The sequence below is a fragment of the Lagenorhynchus albirostris genome, chromosome 2 (assembly GCF_949774975.1).
Source record: "Lagenorhynchus albirostris chromosome 2, mLagAlb1.1, whole genome shotgun sequence".
Lineage (NCBI taxonomy): Eukaryota > Metazoa > Chordata > Mammalia > Artiodactyla > Delphinidae > Lagenorhynchus > Lagenorhynchus albirostris.
In genome coordinates this window covers 97,835,464-97,855,560 of record NC_083096.1, presented here as the reverse complement: position 1 = coordinate 97,855,560, position 20,097 = coordinate 97,835,464, and the positions used below count along the sequence as shown (strand labels likewise).

General features: G+C 38.9%; 1 protein-coding gene across 5 annotated transcripts in view; it reads left to right on the top strand.

The window, feature by feature from the left end:
- CDC14A (cell division cycle 14A) overlaps positions 1–19,759 on the top strand; it is a 181,312-nt gene extending 161,553 nt beyond the window's left edge. For 4 of the 5 annotated variants that reach the window (XM_060142449.1, XM_060142451.1, XM_060142452.1 and 1 more), the window contains 2 exons: positions 859–981; positions 1,690–2,140. In XM_060142449.1, coding sequence (XP_059998432.1) covers positions 859–981; positions 1,690–2,140 — 574 coding nt within the window. Of the gene's footprint in view, positions 1–858; positions 982–1,689; positions 2,141–17,766 lie in introns of those variants that run through there. The other variant, XM_060142450.1, reaches the window with a different exon arrangement.
- Positions 19,760–20,097: the final 338 nt, after the last annotated feature.

Genomic DNA, 20,097 nt, shown 5'->3' with positions numbered 1-20,097 from the left:
GAGTCAGATGGAGGTGGAAGAAAAAGGTGTGTGTAGAGGTGAGGTAAGGACAGGAGAAGATGCCTTGGCAGGAAAAATAGCGTATGCAAACTGGACAGAGGTGTGGACGCCGTCTATCCAGGCATCTCAGGGCATTTTCTGTAGCTGGAGAAGAGGTGTCTGGTGGGAAAATGTGGAGAATTGGCAAATGCCAGATTTTGGAGGGTTTTAAAGCCAAGCCAAGAAGTTTAGGCTTTCTGGGCACTGAAGACAAATTAGATGGTTTAAACAGTGAAGCAACATAATTAGATATTTTAGATTTTGTTGGAGGCTATTCGGAATGTGAGTTTTAAGGGACCAGATTAAAAGGTGCTGCTAGGTGTCAAGGATAAGAAATAATGATGGCCTCTCCTAGGGCAGTTGCAGAGTGGAAAGGTAAGGATAGATTTGAAATATAGAGAGGTAGAATCTCAGGACTTGGAAGGAATGAATGCCAGTGTCAAGGAAGGGAAGTGATCAAGGATGGCAGGATGGTAGTCACCCCCAGGACTTTGGATCCTGGATTTGAATCCCAGCTTTGCCTCTCGCTCGCTGAGTGACTTTGGACGAGGAGCTTTTCCTTTGTGCCTCCATTTGCTCACTTGCAAGTGCAGTCTTCGCTACCTCGTGGGGTTGCTGTGAGGAGAAGCTGAGTTAATGCCCGTCAGGTTCTTAGATGAGCGCTCAGCACAGAGTGAGGGCTGCGGCCGTGTTGGCTACTGTTACTAGGACCTGCCATGATCTCTTTAACGTTTATTAGTTTATCTTGTCCTAGTCTATTGGTGAATATTAAGATAACACAGCTTTTGTGTGACGCTTTGCCCATTTTTCTCCACAAAGATTGAGTTCTTCCCCACAAGGATCTGCATCTCCTTTGAAGACCTCAAAAGTGGCTTTGTCCCCTTCGGTGATGGCCAAGAGGATAAACAGAGGCTCTTTGTCCTCAGGCACCAGTGTAAGAAGGTAATTTTTCTCTCCTCCTTCTGAGGCACTGGCAGGAGGTAAAGGAAGGCAGCAGCAGACAATGGGTTTGGCTGAAGTTTGTGAGAGGAGGGGACTGGGGGAAGGGGAGAAACCACAAAAAGCACTGCGACCCTCTAGGCTTCTGTTCCTGTCTTGAATTGTGGGGACATGGCCATGGAGGGAATGCTGTACGGCATCCCTTTCCAGAGCTTGCCCAACATGATCCAGGGAACAGAGCTCAGTGGCGCAGACTAATAATATACGACATAGTCATTTTCTCCCCTGATGTGTATGGGCCGAACTAAAATGGGTAGGGATGTTTGATGTAGTCATATGATCGAATATATAGAAGTTAAATCTTGTACTTAGGTCTGGTTTGTACTCTCCCCTTATATAGTCCTTTTCATTTACTTCCTGCCACAGGGCAAGTAGAAACCCGCACATATTCTATTTCAGGATCTCTGGTCAAACTGTTTTAGCCAGCTTCTTGAGTCTTAACTACTTTTGACAGAGGAACTTACCATGTATAACTAAAGGCCACATATTATAATATCACCAAGAGCAATTCTGTCACCATTTGCGTTGATCAGAACTGTCTTCATCCCATTCCCCTAATGTCGTAATCATGTGTTTTAGAAACGTGAACCCTGTGTGAGTATACATGGCTGTCTATGTTCCCCCCCCGCCCCACCTGTGTTTTTCGTTCAGCTTTTCCATGAACTCCCGGCTAGCCAGTTCTCTAGGGAACTTGAACGCTGCAGCAGACGATCCAGAGAACAAAAAGACTGCCTCACCCTCCAAGGTGGGTTTCGTAGGCAACCCGTTCACCAGCCTCTTGAATGGCAGCTCCCAGCTGCCTGCCAGAAATTACCCTGAGCTCAACAACAACCAGTACAGCAGAAGCAACAGCAGCAGTGGGAGTGCCCTGAACAGTCAGCCAGGCCCTCACAGCGCCAAGACCGAGGATCACGCCACCGCCCTGCGGCCCTCCTACACCGGCCTTTCTTCTTCCTCAGCGAGATTCCTGAGCCGATCAATCCCTGTAAGTTCACAGACACCACCTCTTGGCCCTCAGAACCCTGAACACAACTTTTGTGCCTTGCCTTCCCAGCCGAGGCTGCCACCAAAGAAATTTAATTGCGCCAAGGAAGCCTTCTGATCGATGCCTTCCCTCTGTGCTGTGAAACTGTCTCTGCACGTACATCTGCTGGCTCTTCTTCAAGTAAATGCCAAGTGTCGACCCAGTTTTCTTCCTTCCTTCTTTTTCTTCTCCTTTTCCCACTCCTTTTAAAATGATTTCTCTAGGAAGGGTAGCAGCTTTCGTTCCCTTCATCATGGACACCGTTGTCTTCAGTTACTTTTCACTGAAGTTTCGAATCACTCAGCAAAGTCAGGGGTCGAGTCATACGACAGACAGCATCTGCTTTGGTTGTAGTGGCTTTTTTTTATCCTGGCTTTTTCTACATCATTTATCAGTGGATGAATTTGGAGTATTTAAATGTGGAAGGTGTTGAATGAATAGTGTCTTCTCAGAACTAACCATCAAGCCCTTGACTAGGTCACCTGCAGGGAACTGACCCAGAATTATTAAATGGCAAATGGAGGGTGCTTATATGGCAGGTTTATGGTAGGTACTCGGGATGTAGGGGACAGGAAGGCAGGGTAACAGGAAGACATTTAAAATTAGCTGTCACTCTTCTAGAGACAGGATGGAAGATCTCCAAACACATTTTACCCATGAGCGCTTCATTTTGGTTACCAAGCCCCCTTTGTGACCAGTAATCCCTATTAGGGTAAAATCTTGTTGGTCCACCCCCCCCCCCGCACCGTGAATCACTTTAATCACATATTTTGATTGCCTCAAAAGGAATTGAGATCTATGGGAATGTGAGTTTTGATGTGAGAGAACAAGGACAAAATAGGAAGGAGAAATAGAAATAGATGCCACAGATCAAGGCAATGTCAGTCAAGGTTAAAACGCGACATTGACTCCACTCAGGCACAAGCAAGCCCCAGGTGTTCTGGGAAGGCTGTGGTCTGGCACCCCTTCATGTCCACTGTTCTTCAAACACTTCCTCAGCCATTATCCTGGAAGAAGCAGGTCTCTGCAGGGGAGGGGAGGGGAGGAGGAGTGCGGGTGGCAGCGTGCCTCTCACCGCCTCTCAGCAAATCCATACCCCATGGTAAAAGCTAATGGGACCCACTTTCCCTAGAAGGCAGTTTAGAAACCACTTTGTGGATGTGAAGATGCAGCGTGTGTGTGTGTGTGTGTGTGTGTTGGTTGGACTCATTACTACTCCCATCCCTACCTCAGGCCTCTTTCAAAGTTTTTTTTCCGCTCTATCCACACACAGTCCTTTCTGGCACCTATGATTTCCCCCAATCTGATTTTGTTCCCAGTGATGTTTCTCAACATTATTTTAGATTCCTGTAGAGATTATAGCCTAGGCCCACTCTACCCCTTAATTTGACTCTAATCCCACTAAGTTATGGGTACATATGTATCAGTAAAACTTAAATCCTAGTAACTGGGATTAGATGGAAAATGAAGTGTATTTATTATACATTTTTATAACTAGTTTTACAAGTCATTATACTTCACAGCAGGAATTGAGTTCAGTCAATATTTTCATATACTGATTGTGGGTCAGCCTCTTTTTTAGACCAGAGTACAGATCTCTCCATTTTCAGAAAAAGTGTTATATATATAGATAGATAATTATATGAATACCTTGTAGATTTCATGGCTAAAGGTTTTGTGTGATCCACATTTATAGCTCAATACCAGAAGGATTGGTAGCTTGATAAGAATGACATTCTACTTGTTCTGGATCTCAGTTTTCCTCTTTGCTAGTGGCAGCATGGGAGCTTCCTTTAGATGATTGTTAGTCCCCTGGCCACCATGTTTATGTAACTTGATTTTGGTTTCCTTCCATATTTTCCCTCTCCTGGCCTGAATACAGTGATTTTCCAATAATTAAATTTAAAGTAATACTCTGTGTGGGCAGCTGCTGCTTCTTCCCCTTCTCCTTAAATTTGTCATCTTATTGTAAAGAAAAGCATTTATAAATAGAATTGCCATCAAGACAACATTTTCCTCCCTCTCACCCTCCCAGGAAGTAAGAATAGCCAGGTGTCTTGTAGCCGATTTTCCCTCCTTCATCTTTGCCTAGACAACGTCTGTGAGAGGGAGGGTTCCAAGTCCTTACCCCTGCTGGCTCGCCGGCAGAAGGTCTAAATTAAGATGGAAATTCCCGTTTTATGTGGAATAAAGTAGGAGGTTGGGAGTTTTTTCCTTTATCGGTTCAATGAAGCTTTTCTAATTGTTACAGGTTTCTTGTCTAAATAAGATGGTCCTTTTTTCCCAATGCTTCTGAAGATGTGAGACATATGATCCTTGAAGAACTAGGAATAAATCACTCAACAAAAATGTTTTTAAATCCTTAGGTAGGGAATGAAGTCTAGATGGCAATATCCTCCTCGCACCTTTAAGAAAGGCCCAGAAACTCCTAGGGGACGGGGGTTGCTGGGTGTTTAGAGGGCGTCTAATATTTTAAAAGCTGCAATTAGCATCTCTCTTGAAAGCTGCAATTGCTTCTCACTTTGTGCAGCAGTTCAGCCCCCAGAAAAATGTGGAAATGATTTCCTTGTTCTGTCATTAAATGCTTTAACACAGATAACAAGAACAGATGTTAAGGAATCCTTATGGTTGTGACAGAATTCTGAGAAGCAGATTTTATTTTTAATTGGACTGTTCTGTTAACCTTGAGGTTTCTACTGACCAGTGCAATGCACCAGGTTTCATTTTGGCCGACCCACCTACTGTAAAAAATCAGTTTTCCCTCCCTGACATTCAGAGGCGTTTTCAAATCTTAAGAGATGAGGGACGTGTGATTACGGCGTGGGTGGGGTGGAAGTATTTTATTAAATTGAAATTACTTGCGGTATCTGTCTTGAATATTTGCTCTGTGTTATTTTTAAGAGACTTACCACTGAATTGCTATTCATCTGCATTGTCCTTACCTGACCCTGCAAGTCTGGGTTAGGTCACAATGCTTCCCCCATAAGCTCTTCTACACCCTGCCTTGGTCTTAATTGCAATACTCAGATTCTCGCTCTGCATTTTAATCATCAGTTCACTAGTCTGTATCCTCCGCTAGACTGTAAGCTCTGTGGCGGCAGGACCAGTGTCTGTTTTTCACGGTTGTATGCTCTGTGCCTTGCATGTAGTAGGCATTCATTAAGTATTTCTTGAATGGGTATATTATGGATGGCTGGGTATTTAAATGAATGAATGTGGTAAGAATTATTGCTTCCATTTTAAAGATAAATAACTTGAGGGTTTGAGAGTTTAAATATTTTGCCTTAGATTGTACCACAAATATGTAGCAGAGCCATAATTTGTACCTGGGTCAGTTTGACTCCAAGAAAGCATATTCTTTTGATTACATCATGTCATAGATATGCTGTGATATGTGTTTAAAATAGAGGGATATCTAAAGGATGTGCCTTTTTTTCCAAGAAGGGTTAGGGAAAGCTGTGAAGAAGGCATAACATTTTAGTTGGGCTTTGGAGGATGAATAGGAGCCTTCTAGAAATCTAGTGATGAAAATAGGAAGATGGGGAATGGTCATTTCAGACAATGGGAGCTACAAGAACAGAGGTACAGCCTTAGTACCATAGTTAAGTTCTTAGTTTCTAAAGACGAGTAGACCTGGGTTCAAATACTGTCTCAACCATTTCCTTGTGGTGAGTACTTTGGCAAGTTATTTAACCTCTCCAAGCCTCAGGAGGTGGGAATAATAATTTTCAGGAGCATATTTAGGTTTTGTGCACCTGAAACTTATACAGTTTGGTGGGATCTGTTTAAGATAAAGAGTACAAACTATTTTTGTAAATTGTATACAAACATATGACTGTGTGCTTTGAAAGGGATTTGTGTGACTGTGAGGCCTTAAAGCCTATGTGGTAATGATAATAATCTTTGTAATAGGGTGGTTGTGATGATTAATTGAGATAAATCATATGAAATAGTTTACACAGTGCCTATAGATAATGCTCAATAATTTTAGCTATTATTGTTTTAAGAGCAGTGAGTGTTCCAGTGTAGCTAAAGCCAGGGTGGTTACCTAAAGATAAGGCTGGAAAATTAAGCTGAAGCCAAACTAGGAGGTGCAGTGTGACTACTGGAATCTTGTCAGCAGGAGTGGCTTGATCAGATCTGATTTGATGAAGATAATCCTGGCATTCATGGGGATGGGAGCTCTTGCTAGAAACCCTGAAGGCAGGAGACCAGTTTGAGCCCTGTCTGCTGTCTCCCAACCCTACCTCAGCAGGTTTCTTTCGGTAAATTCTATGCTTTTCAACAATTACGCCGTGTTTCAATGCACATACGTAGTAGTATAGATACTATTAAATAATCGTATATGACCAATAGCTCTAACATATTTTTACTCTGAAATTTTAAATGATATATTTATTTTTATAAATGGAAACTTAGCTATTGAAAAAAAATATGGTCCTTAGAAAACATATTTTTTACAACATTTGATATGAGGAGTTGTAAAATAATGTGCTTTATTATAAAAATACATATATATAGCCAGGTTGGCTACAAAGAATTTTTTGTGACTTCTGTGTCAGAAATTAATCTTTGCTTGATGGGAACAGCCTTTTATAACAAGATTTTATTGTATTGACCTGTGGGGAATATAAACATAAATAAGACAAGCAGTCCTGTAATAAGGTTCTTCTGAAAGCTTCTTCAGGTATCACCTATTAAAATCTTTTTTGTGACTTTTAAAATTATTAAGTAGTAGCTTATACTAAGCTTTGTTATTCACTCATATATTGATCTTCAAACATTTTCAAGAATATTCTCTTAGTGATGTTGCAGGTTATGTCAGTGAGGCCATTCATTGTCTCTTGGAATTTCCCCATTCTTCTCTATTCTGCTGCTTTCTCATCTTCTTTGTTGTGTTAGCCTTGTTGATAATCTTCTTAACTCAATCTTAATTTATACATTAAACTGGAGTCACAAACTCTTTCTGTAAAGGACCAGAGAGTAAATTTTTGGCTCTGTGTCCCAACTCTTTTATATATGTGTATGGAGGGTGTGGCTGTGTTCCAATGAAGCTTTATTTACGGAAACAGGTGGTGAGCTGGATTTGTCCCCTGGGCTATAGTTTGCCGATCCCCGCTTGAGAGCATAGCCAGGCAATAGATACTGATCTCATCATCATTTGAAAGTGACCAGTGATCCCCTAATTGTAGAACATTGATCCTGAATTCCTTTGCTGAGCTTTCAGGCTCTCTGTCCTTTGTTCTCCTTATTGTATCTTTGTACCAGCTTTCCCCTGCTTGACCCTGAGGGTGGTTTCCTCCCCTACCTCTTGGCCTTTGGGAAGCTCTTTCTTGGAAGCCCCCTTCCTTCTTCACTAATTTCTCATTATGAGAAGACATATCATCTTCCATATACGCTCTGAAACTCTTCTCAAGAAATCGAACCCACCAAATGTTTTACTTTTTAACCTCTGTTTCTATTCATGATGACTATTTACTACTTTATCAATATGTAGTGTTGCTTTGCATACACAAGCATCTGTATTTGTTTACATATTGTCTATACATGCAAGACTTTATACATGCAATTTTTATTTGCAAGTCTCCAAATTTTAAACTTTGTGTAGACATTTTGTAAAATTCTTTTCTATCTTACGGTTTCCAATGCAGTTCTAAACACAGAAAAGTATTAAAAATACTCATTTGGTTTAAAGGTGAAAGGAAGATTGAAATGAAATATTGTGTACTACTTTAATGTTCTCCTTCTGCCTATTTCATTTAATAAATTCTTATTCTTTTTATGGCTATTCTTCATTTTCTCACCTTGAGGATCTCAGATGATAAGTTGTTTTGAGATTGCTTTGTGATTTGCCTGTTGCTTCAGCCTGTGAGAATTTGTCTCCTGATTGCAGACTTTGTCAGTTCTCTTGGTGTTCACGTTCCTTGTGTGCTTTAGAATTTTCATTTGTAGATTCACTCTGGATGAGAGGTTTTTGTTTCTCTCCCCTCTCTCTTTGTTTTCCCTGCCTCACCTATTGGCTTTCTTCTTGGCTCCACTTGACGCCCTAGGTGTTCCAGTCTAGAAACAGATTCTTCATGTCCCAGCTTCTTCTCCTGTGGTGAGCTCGGGAGGCTGACTTCTCAGGCAAGGATGCAGCTGTGCACAAACCTGGCCCAAGGCATTGTTTGTGGCTTCCCTTGGCCCCTTTCACAGGTGGGAGAGCCTGACCCCAGCCTCAGATTCAGGCCAGCAGCTTTTAGCCTGTGTACCCCCAGGAATGGGATACCTGGCCACCTCTGCCAGCTTCCAGCTCTGTAGCCAGTGGCCTGCCACTGTGTCTTAGTTCGTTTCTGGGCCATGAACATGTTGATCTTACTTTTGTGTCCTGTTGTGCTTTTCTTCCTCACATTTTAAAAATATTTGATTTATACCCAGAGTGGTCATTTGGAGCATAACTTTCAGCTCCATCTTGATATGAAGTAGGTTCAGTCTCTGGGGTTAACCATTCAGGGTCTTTTTGAGTCTTCCCCCCACCCTCATTTCAAACTCATTTCCCTTCACTCCTGAGCATGATCCTTTTACTTCTTCTATGTGGAACTTGAATATTCCCTGCTCCAAGGGCCTTCATCCTTTTCTTACATGCTATGCTCCCAACCTGGTTCACCTTTGCTTTCAGACTCCTTCCCTTCAGAAGTTAGCCTAAATCCTACTTCCTCCTCTGTGAAGCCTTCCTTGGCCTCACCCAACTATAGCAGTCTTGACTTTTTCTTAATTTGTCCTCTCTGTATTGGTCATTTGGCCTTTATCATTTCTGTTTCGTATTGAGAGTCACCTTTCCCATGGGTATACGCCTTGGATCCCCACTGAGTTGGTTGGTAAACTTGAGGTTAGAAACCGTGGCATCTTACTTTTATTAACTTCATAGTATCTAGCATTGGATTCTGCTTACTTATTTGATTATTGGTTTATTTATTCCATGTTTTTGTCTTTTCTAATATTGAGTAGGTCATTTATTTCTTCCAAAAATTTGAAATTTACTGTATGTGTGTAAGGCGTTTAACCCAGAAAGGCATGTTTTTATTGCAACCCCCTATTACACACAGACACACGTACATGCAGGTGTGCATGCATGTGCAAACAAGCACAGATGCCCCATGCATGTTACTTGTAAAGTCATTGAATCTGCCCCTCACGGAAGAAATCTTTGGTAAACAACACAGGCTGTTTGCTGTTGAATATCTGAACCCACAGGGCTGATATGTGTGTGAGAGAACTGTTTATCCATAGAAGCAGATATTTCTCTCTCTTGGTCAGACTATTGTGAAACCCTCAGTTCCGTAATATTAATGAGTTCATCATCTGTGTGGGCTTTGGCATCCTCAGGTTCAGTCTCTGATTGAAAGTTATTAGAGTGAAAAGAAAGGACATAAAAAAACAGTATGTTAGTGAGCTCAGCTGCTATAACAAAATACCCTAGACTAGCAGCTTATAAACAACAAATTTATTTCTCACCATTCTGGGGGCTGGAAGCCAGAGATCAGGTGCCAGCATGGTCAGGTTCAGGTGAGGGCTGTCTTCCGGGTTGCAGGCTGCCATCTTCTCATTGTATCCTCACATAGCTGTAAGAGGGCGAGAGAGCTCTCTGGGTCCCTTTTATAAGAATACCAATCCTGGGGCTTCCCTGGTGGCACAGTGGTTAAGAATCCACCTGCCAATGCAGGGGACATGGGTTTGAGCCCTGGTCTGGGAAGATCCCACATGCCGTGGAGCAACTAAGCCTGTGCGCCACAACTACTGAGCCTGTACTCTAGAGCCCGCATGCCACAACTACTGAAGCCCATGTGCCTAGAGCCTGTGCTCCTCAACAAGAGAAGCCATTGCAATGAGAAGCCCGCGCACCACAACAAGGAGTAGCCCTCGCTCGCCACAACTAGAGAAAGCCCATGAGCAGCAATGAAGACCCAACACAGCCAAACATAAATAAATAAAATAAATAAATTAAAAAAAAAAAGGAACACCAATCTCATTCATGAAGTCTCTACTCTCATGACCTAATTACCTCCCAAAGCATCTGCCGCCTAATACCATTATACTGAGGACTTTGGCTTTACTTTTTAGCTACCAAGCTACTGCCCGCATGTGTGACAACTGTAACATTTTTCTAATCCTTATCATCATCCTCATCAATGATTTACTGAATACCTCCTATGTGCCTCACATTGTATCAGGTGCAATATTTATACATCATCTTATTTATTTAATCCGTAATTGACAGATGAGGAAATTAAGACTCAGAGAGGCAGTGACTTGCTCAGTCTCACAGCTACTGTATTTTAAACTTCCTTAACTTCAGTGATCTTTGCTTTTATTCACATGGAAATCCATTTCATGGATCTTCTTATTGCTTAGAGCATTGCTTCTGATGTCTTGAATTCTATAAGGCCCATATCAAACATACCGCCCCCGCCCGCCCCCGCACCCTACTGACTCTTCCCCGTGACCTCTTTATGACCCTTGCCTGTTTCCCTTCACAGTTTACTTCCTTCTGTAGCCCCATAGTCATTTCTGCTTCCTTTTCCAACTTTCTCTGTTCCACTTGGACCTTTTTTCTGTAGCCACTTTATCACTAGCCTCCCAAATTAGATCAGTTCAGCCATCTCATGTCTGTTTCTAGTCTCTCTCTTCTGAGCTCTGCTGGAGAAAATCCCAATTTTGCCAACTGACTCCATTTCAAATGAATTTCTAATTTACCCTGACCCTTAAGTGCTCATAAGTAGTTTACTTATCCCATTTTGGCTCCCTTTCTCTTCCCCACATTGGCTGTTCCGAAGCTTTTTCACGCTCTTCATCAACACAGCTCCTCCAACCTTAGTTAACCTGGTCCTGAGTTCTCCTGAGAACATAGAATTTTTCAGGAATAATTCCTCTTCACTGTCCTCTTCTCTACCTCAGAGTGTATCTGCATCTGACGTGTCCTTTTATTCCTTTTTTAAAAAAGGAGGCCTACTGTTTTCCAGTGGTAACCCTACCTGCCTGAACTATTCTTTCCAAACTGTTCCTGGGAGTTGCCCCATCCACATCCTTTCTCTGCTAGATCTTCAGTGTCTTACCGTCCATTTGGCTATCTCCTCACCTGTGAACAGGTACAGAGTGGTCTTACCAATTTCTCCCCTCAGTTCTGTCACCTATCATAGTGTCTCCTTTATGGACAAACTTGGACAAGGGAGGTGGCACCACAGTATGGTGAAAGTCTGTCGCACAGGCTGCCACTGACTTCCTTCAGCCAGATCTGATGATCTCTTGTTAGTCTTCACTCTTCTTAGTCTTCCTACAGCATTTGACTCTGTTGACCACTGTTTTCTCCTGTTATTTTTGGTCTCTTGAGTTTTGGAATATTATTTTCCCATTTCTCTTTTTCCCCCCATTAAATAGTTACCTGTTTGTCTTCCTCCACCCGCCCCTTAATGATTTTTCCTAAGGCTCTGATCTTGGTCTACTTCTCTCTCTGGGTAATCATCTCCTGAGCATTGAACTTGCATTTCTAACTTCCTGTGGGCAGTCCTGGGAAAGAATACATGCTTTTTCAGTTGTCTACTCCTCCTTTTGTTTCCTGGCTTACTGATTGCGATCTTTATACATCCAGTCATCCAAGCTAGAAATTTGGAATGGTCTTTGACGTTACTTCTGCCTTCCCTGTGCCACATCCAGCCACTAAGTCCTAGCAGTTTTCCCTTTGAAATGTCCGTATTTTGTTTCTCCATTCTTATCACTGCTGCCTTCATTGAGGTCTTCGTGGACTATTGGGTTAGCATTTTAAATTTCCTCCCTGCCCTCAGTATCTCTTGCCTTTAAACTTTCCTCTGTACTGCTGCCAGCGCTGGATGTCTAAGGCACAGCTGATTAAATCATTCCTGTGTTAAGAGTCATTCATCGTCTCCACTTTGCACACAGGGTCTGGTCTGGATCCCTTCCCCGCCCCTCAGCGCCCTTCCCCATCAGACCACGTGCCTCCCGCCCTGTCTTCTCCAGCAGCTCCACCCGGCATCCTGACTGGCGTTCTGCCTCGTGCCGAGCCTCTAGCACAAGCAGTTTACTCTGCTTTTCCTCCTGTTTCTGCTTGGTTTTTTATTTCCTGGCCTGGCTCACTAGTTATCTTTTTGATGAGGCATTTGTGACCCATCCAGGCAGAAAGCCTTGTCCTTCTCATCTCTCGTGGGACTTTGTTCTCACCCTCTGGTTTCTCTCATAGTATAGTCAGCTGTATGTGATTCTCCCTCTCCTCTGCTGGCTTTTAAGCTCCTCAGAGGCATCTTTGTTTTCTCAGGTTCCAAAGTGTGGAAAGCACCTAATAAATATTTATTGAACTAAACGTTGTATAATCTATCTAGGTTCATGAAAGTTAAGCAAATGGCTAATTAGGGGCCCATAATCATTGCAAGTGCAGGAAGCACTAATAAAAAGCAAACAACTTCTCAGCTTTAACTTTAATATACAGCAATCTGAGAGTTTTGTTTTGTTTTTTTCTACAAATGTGGCTTTACTAAAATAAAAGAAAATACATTTCAACCAAGCTTGCATCAGTATAAGTTTGGTGTTCAGATGAACTGAAAACACGCATGTAATGGTTGGCTGAGTCAAATTGAGTGTCAACAATCTGTCATCTAACAATTGAGCTCTTTGTGATTGTTGAAGAGCACATATTAAGTTCCCCTAGAAAAAAGAATCTATTAAAAGTTATGCAGGAAGGTGAAAGAATAGTTTGTATAGCATTTTAGTTAACCAAAATTGCATTGTTAAATCTTAGGGTCCCTGAAATGCTTAGAGAGCACTGTAGAAAAATGCTTATACCTCTTTTGAAGCTGATTTTATCACAAACCTGATTTTATCACAAACCTTAACCTAATATGATGCCAATAAAACCTTATCCAGCTATGCTTCTACTAGTGTTATTGCAGAAGTATTATCATGTTAGCAGAGGCAGATACTTTCAATAGTATTGTGAAACCACATTTGTGGAAGTATGTATCAATGCACGCAGTTTGTGTGTTTTTAACTTACAAACATTACAACTGGAGACTCCATTGCAAAGCCATAAAAGACCCAGGAGTATAGAGGCAGTTATAGATAAATTTATTTTTCCCCAGTGTTTATTTTTTCCTCATTTGTTCATTAAAACTTAAAAACACTGGAGTTATATATAAGATACCATATTACCAAACATGTGTTTCTTTCCTTTAACTATCAGTGATGCCATTAAAACAAATCACTTTTTAAAAATTGAAGTATAGTTAATTTACAATATTGTGTTAGTTTCAGATGTACAGCAAAGTGTAAAACAAATCACTTTTTGCCTCTGTAGGTGCTTTTTGCTTCTGTAGTTAGAACTCAAACCAAGGTAACTAGTAGACTATTTTTTTCTTCCTAAGGGACTTGGGAAAATGGGGAAATGCAGGAAAGAAAAAGTCAGTGTGACAAAAGCACACGGTGATTTTGACCTACTAGGAAACCAACACTCCAGATCGTAGAGTCCTTTGGTCCAAGTTGTTTGAACACTAAGACATTATTGCATTCATTTGCTCGCAAAGACCTTAACTTTCATTATTCTTTACAATTTGCTGTTTCTGATAGTCAGTTTATAGTTTTATTTATTAACTATTTGTACAGTATTTATATCAATAATTATTAGACATTTTTCTATCATGATTAGGTAACTGGGCTGTTTAAAAAAGAAACACCCCCAGAATACCTAAATTTTTAATGTCACTACCTACATCTGCCAAAACAGATTAGTAGCACATTTCCAGAACAGAACAAATTGTCTTGATCTCCTTACCTAACACTGTGTTTTGTGTCAAATCCAGCTGCTTTCAGAGCAAGAATTCTTGCTGGAAGCTTATATTTTGACATAAAAATTTTGGGGGCTGCAATGTAAGGTAATTTTATCCTTCATTTGCAGGCTGAATATTGCTGTGTTACTAGTTTAGGGTATTCATACTGTAAAAATACCGTATGATCATGATAAACTTGATCTGGTCTTAACTCACTGTGACCCAGTTGAACCTAATGGCCACATGAACTTGAATTTTCTATTAAAGAAATTAAAATCTCTTGGTTATATAAATAAGTGCTACTTTGTAAAATAATATTTACACCTCAGGTCTCGCTTCCTTCATAACCATATCATTGTCATTGCTGAGGGTTTTTTTTGTTTCTTTTTTCAGATACATTAGGTATCAATTCTATGGTAATGATAAAACAAATTGGCTAAGCAGAATTAAAACTTTAATCAGAATATTTAAACATGGGTGTTCTTATAAAGAAAATTTCCTTATAGAATATTCCTGAAAATTCTTTTGGATTCAGTTCTATTGAAAATCATTTAAAAATCATATCTCCTTTGCAGTAATAAATAGTACACTCTCTTTTGTATGTTAGTATTTCTTTGCTCGCTCAGGATCATACCCTGCTCATTATTTGTCTGTGTCATGTGGTAGAGAATGTTTATTTGAATATGTAGTGAATCACAGGACAAATGCTGGAAGCGTCTTGAGGCATTATATTGTGGTGGCTAAGAGTTTGGGCTTTACAGCCAGACTGCTGGAGTTCAAATTCCTTTCTAGTTGCATGATCTTGGGCAAGTAACTTTACTGCTTTGTGCCTCAATTTCCCCATCTGTAAAATGAGTTGTTCAGAGCGTTTAATGAGTTAATACATATAAGATGTTTACAACTGTGCCCGGTATGTAGAAAGTACTCAATAAGCATCTTTTACAGAATAATTGACCTGTTAAGTAGTATATCTAATGTAACAAAAATTCCAGTTAGTTGTACTTCAGTTAATCTATTTTTTGAATAATAAAATCAATAGCAATAATGATATTGTTTATGGAGTACACAGTGCATTTTCATTTTTACTATAAAAATTAAAAGTGCCAATAACTGGGATATTAATAACTTGAGGATACATGTACATTTGGAAAACAAATGAACCAGATACCCTGAGTACAACCCCATTATATAAACACGTGGTGCCTGAAATCTGAATTTCTGTCACTATTGTTTCCCCAGTGAAAAGACCTCGAAATATTAGTTATACTTTTCAAAAATGATAGGTCTTGTAGATTTTAACAATTCTCTTTCTTCCCTAAGTCCAGTTACATTAAGATTTTTGTTTTAGACTGAAAATGAAAAGGGGTTAATTTGTTACAAAACACTGATGTCGGAATAATTTGCTAAACCCGTTTTACTGATCTCTTATTTTCTTTAATTTTCTTTACACCATATAAAGAAACCATGGGACATGTTTGGTTTCGAGAACTTTGGTATCATATTTTTATCCCACAGTACCTAATATATACATACTATTGATGTTCAATAATTGTTGAATGAATTAATCAGCATGACAGAAGTTTCATTCTTTGGCCAAATCATGTCTTCATTCGTTTACAGAGGCCTGCAGAGAGAATTAGGCAATGTAAGTGAGCAAACTGGGTGAGTGGCAGAGGAAGCAGTAAAGACTGTGGTCCTCTGAATCTGAAGGCTGGATTAAACACCAGCCAGAGTTTCTGACCTCTGCTGTGTGCAAGGAAAGGCTGTCTGCCAGAGACTAATGAATATATACTTCACATGAATGATTGAAATCCTTAGTCTAATATTCTAAACTATTTCCATTTTCTAGTTCAGTGGGTATCATGATTCCATAAAATAAATAAATACATGTACACACATATTTACCCCCTATATATTGATGCATAATGTAAAACACTTCAACCTGGAAGAAAGTTAGTTTAACAAAGGTCGCTTGTCTAGTGTCTGTTCATCTGCTGTATTTCTGTTTATTGAGAGTTGATGGAACTTTAGAGGTGCTTGCAAAAACAACTTTGTTGTGAATTTTCAAGCAATCAGAGGAGCTTTATAATTTATGTTAGTATGAATAACTTTTCTAATTAGAACAAAAGCGAAAGTTAAAATATTCCCAAGAAAGCATTGGCCAGTGTATAGCATGCATGTGTGGCATTTTTGCTGCTGGGGAGACCTCGTGGCTCTGCCCTCTCTGCAGAGATTTCAGAAGAAACTGGGAAAAACCACCTAGAAAAATGATAGTCCACTTTCAAGCTCTAACTGCTAGGATGGTAGCTGATGTCCCACAAGTTAAATGGGCTTCAAGGCACTGGACCAGTTTCACTGGACTTTCTCAGAGTTTTACCTCTTATTCTCTCTGTGAGTTCAGGTATATTTACATTATAGTACCCTAAGTCTTGATCATCTCTCCTGTTTTGAAGCCTTGACATAAACTACATCCTATAGTGAGAAAGCCAGTTTGCCAAACCTTTTCCTTTTTTCTTCCTGCTCTTAACATTTAACCTCTTCCTTGAAACTTGCAGCCTCAAGAACGCACCTCCCTGCCACGACCTTCCTTTTCCGCCCCTTGCCTAATCTTTTGCTTGTGCACAATGTTACTCTCACCCTATGTATATTATTATTTAATGTTGGCACCTTTGTCTTTTCACTTTGTGTCTGTGTGACAGTGTGGTCTTTTGCCCTTTGAGGGCAAGGACCATAACTTTTGACTCACGGTGTTGATAGATACTTATGTAGTAAATGGCTGTTGATAGGGTATAAAGTTCACTGGGATTTTGAAGCTGTTCAAAGATAGTTTGAATCCTTTTGTAAATTATATGCAAAATGGACAGATTCTTTTTTACTGATACCCATACTATCAATAAAATGGACCATTCTCAGAATTGATGACCTATTAATAAAATGCTGCAGATAAATCTGAAAAATAATTATTGGAGGAAGAGAAAAGGGCATTTGGTAGCAAATCAAGTAAACTTTATTTTTCTAAGGTATTTGACTAGAAGAATTATGCAAAGAAATTGTTAATGTTTAGGCTGATTTATGTTTCTTCTTTCTAACTGCTGTTTGCTGCTCAAAAATAACTGTTTGGCAGATTTTCTCTACCTGTCTTTATCTTTTCCTGGTTTATGTCTATTGTCAATGCATTCTGATTACATATCTGAAGCATGCTCCTTTTATATGTTCTTATCTAATGTGATGTGGGATGTTGCATTATTTATTTTTCTTGAAAGTTGCCCACTGTTTATTATGTTATGACTGCAAGACTCTTCTACACAAAAGCTTTTTGGGTCTTAAGATCAGATTTCAAAGCTGTAAGTGCTTTGTGTCCCCCCTAAGTGGAAAGGATTTATAAGGTATTTATTATATCCATACATCCTTAAGGAATCTATTTAAATGACGGCTAATTCTCCTGCATTAGAAGCATTAACATTCATTTGCTATGCATTGCATTAAATAAAAAGTATATATATTCCTTAAAGTATACTCTAATAATCTTCTATTTAGTGACAAATGTCATTTAGTACTTTTGAGTAAAACTCAATAGTATTGTACAAAAGCTTAAAAGCAAGTTTAGTTCTACCTACCAATTTCCAAATAATACTTAATTTTTAATCACTAGTATTAAATTAGTAAGCCTTTTAAAATATAAAGTTTTCTTGCAATTACTTTACCTAATGGAATATCTCATTCTTAGCAAATACTTTGTTTCCCTCATCTTTTTCTATTCTTTTCTAGTTTATTCATTTATCTTTTACATAATAGACCCAAATTGCCTTGTGTTGAAGGAAGAAGCTGCATAATGTACAAGAAATTTTGTGTGTGATGGAATTTAACCTCAGTTTATGTCTCTCCCCTGCACAGTCCCTTCAGTCTGAATATGTTCATTACTAAGGCCTTGCCACTCCGGTGAAAGCTGTTCTACTCTTAGACACAATTGCTTCATCTGGACGAGCAATGTAGAGAGAAAGCAGCTGCTTTTGCCAGAAGAATATCTCTGCCTTCTTACCTTAAATTAAAGAGAGCACTAAGATAACACCTTCATGAGACTTGAAACCAGAAAACTCTGGTTAATGACTACTATAAATGCACTGAAACTATGTTTATGAAGATGTCAACCCTTTTTAAGACAGTTTTCATGTTGAATTTGGTATTTTGAAAGGTTATTTTTTAATGTATTTCATAATACATTTGTTATTACATTTACATGTACAGTGTTATGTTATGTATGTATTGTGAACTTTAAAAGACTATTTTGATAAATTTATAAATATATAAAATTATGTAAAAACTAGACTATATTTTGACTTAGGTTTTCTTCCTGTTTGCTACCAAAAATTTGTATTTTGAATTTGTTTAGTATGGTTTTATCTACAATGAATAAATAATTCCTCTTTATTAAGAAAAAGTACGGGAGAAAGTTTTTAGAAAGTGATTTTTCTGTTCCCACTATGAATATGGCAGAACAGTTCATTCTTTTGGGAAGTCAGTCTAACTTAAGTTTATCCGAGTTTATCTCTAGCAAGAGTACAGTCATTTGATATGGCTTATTTAGACCATTTCATTTCCCTTTGTTTTTGTTGCTGAGCCATTTAGTTTTGCATCTTTGGGGGTTTTAACAAAATTTAACATCCAGCTGAAGATCAGAATTCATCGAATATTTCTTCTGAAAGAATGGTTTTGCTCTATGAAATGACTCTACAGTCCAAATGCTTTTCTTTCCTCCTCTCAAAAGAGTTTGTAACCCAATTAGAGTATTCTGGTTTTTGGTACGAGGTTTTTGCCTGTATTCACACATGGTCTGGCACCAGTTCTAAATCAATGAAGAGAAAAAAAAACTGAAAAAGATGCTGCTAAGTAGTTCAATGTATTAATAGAGGAGATAAGTTTAAAACAGATCACAAACCCCTGACACACAAGCTGGCATATCTGAAACCTAACATGAAAATGAAAGGACTCCTAGGTACTTCACAGCCCTTTCATGTAAATGTAATCTTATATTTAGGCTCCAGAAGCCTGTAAGCTTCTTTTCCTTGGGGAGTTGGGGAGTCTTTGATCCTGTTTGTTTTCCATGCTGCTTAAGAATGGACTACTCAGAGACAGTTCAGTGGATTCATATGAAGCGCTTTACTCTCAACCATTGAGTTATTTATCATATATTTATTAGAAGGGGGTACATTGAGACTATTATACATGCTTCATCAAAACATCTTGTTTATGTTTTACATTTTAAAAAAGGCATTTGAATGAATGTTTGACTCAGGTTCGTTAATTTAACCTTCAAAAACTGAAGTACCAAACAATTGCACTAAACTGATGAAAAAAAGGAATTGTATGTTTTAGGAATCAAAACTTAAACTAAGTGGAATTAAACTGTATACCTTTTCTAAAGCTAAAATAGTAAAATATTTTATTATGAGTTATTGTAAAAAATGATTGGTTAATTGTATAGGAAAATGATGTATTTTTTCAAAATTATCAGTGAAGAGTAATTCAGATGATATTTGAGAAGTGGGGGAAAGGGAACCATATTGACAGTTTTAGTTCTGTGAATACTAACTTATGTGCAGCTACTAAATGATTGTAAAATTGACTACTGTAAATTTTTCATAATTATGTGTGTATTTAGTCATATGTATCTACATGGGTATGTCTTAAAATTATTTATACACATGTGCATACATAGACAAACCGAGAAGTATATGTGTATAATATAGAAAGTATATAGCAAAGTGATTCTACTCCAATAATAAAAATTGTTTGACATGTATTTTGTTATGAATAGTTTACCTTCAAAAAGATATTTTGTTCTATTTTAAAGTGTAGAATAATACACTGCTAATAAATAATAAAAGTTTTATGCAATTTATATTCTCCCTGGCTTTTGTAATTTGGATTTGGAGTTATCAATGTACTGAAGTATTTTTATAATTTTATATTTAATCCACTCTGGTTGGTGCCTTTCGAGCTTCTGAAATTCTCTGTTGCAGGTTTTTAGTTTATAGACTTTCCAGGTTGTGGTCATTTCCTGAAATAAGTGACAGTGAGCACAAAGAAATCTTATACTTTGAATTTCACAAGAGTCAGGTAATGTCAGGCTCTTACTGTCTTCCTCGCTATATAATTTTCCTTTTTGTTAATAAAATACTGTTCATATCAGTGTTTTGGGCCTGCTTGATCATTTATGACTATTGT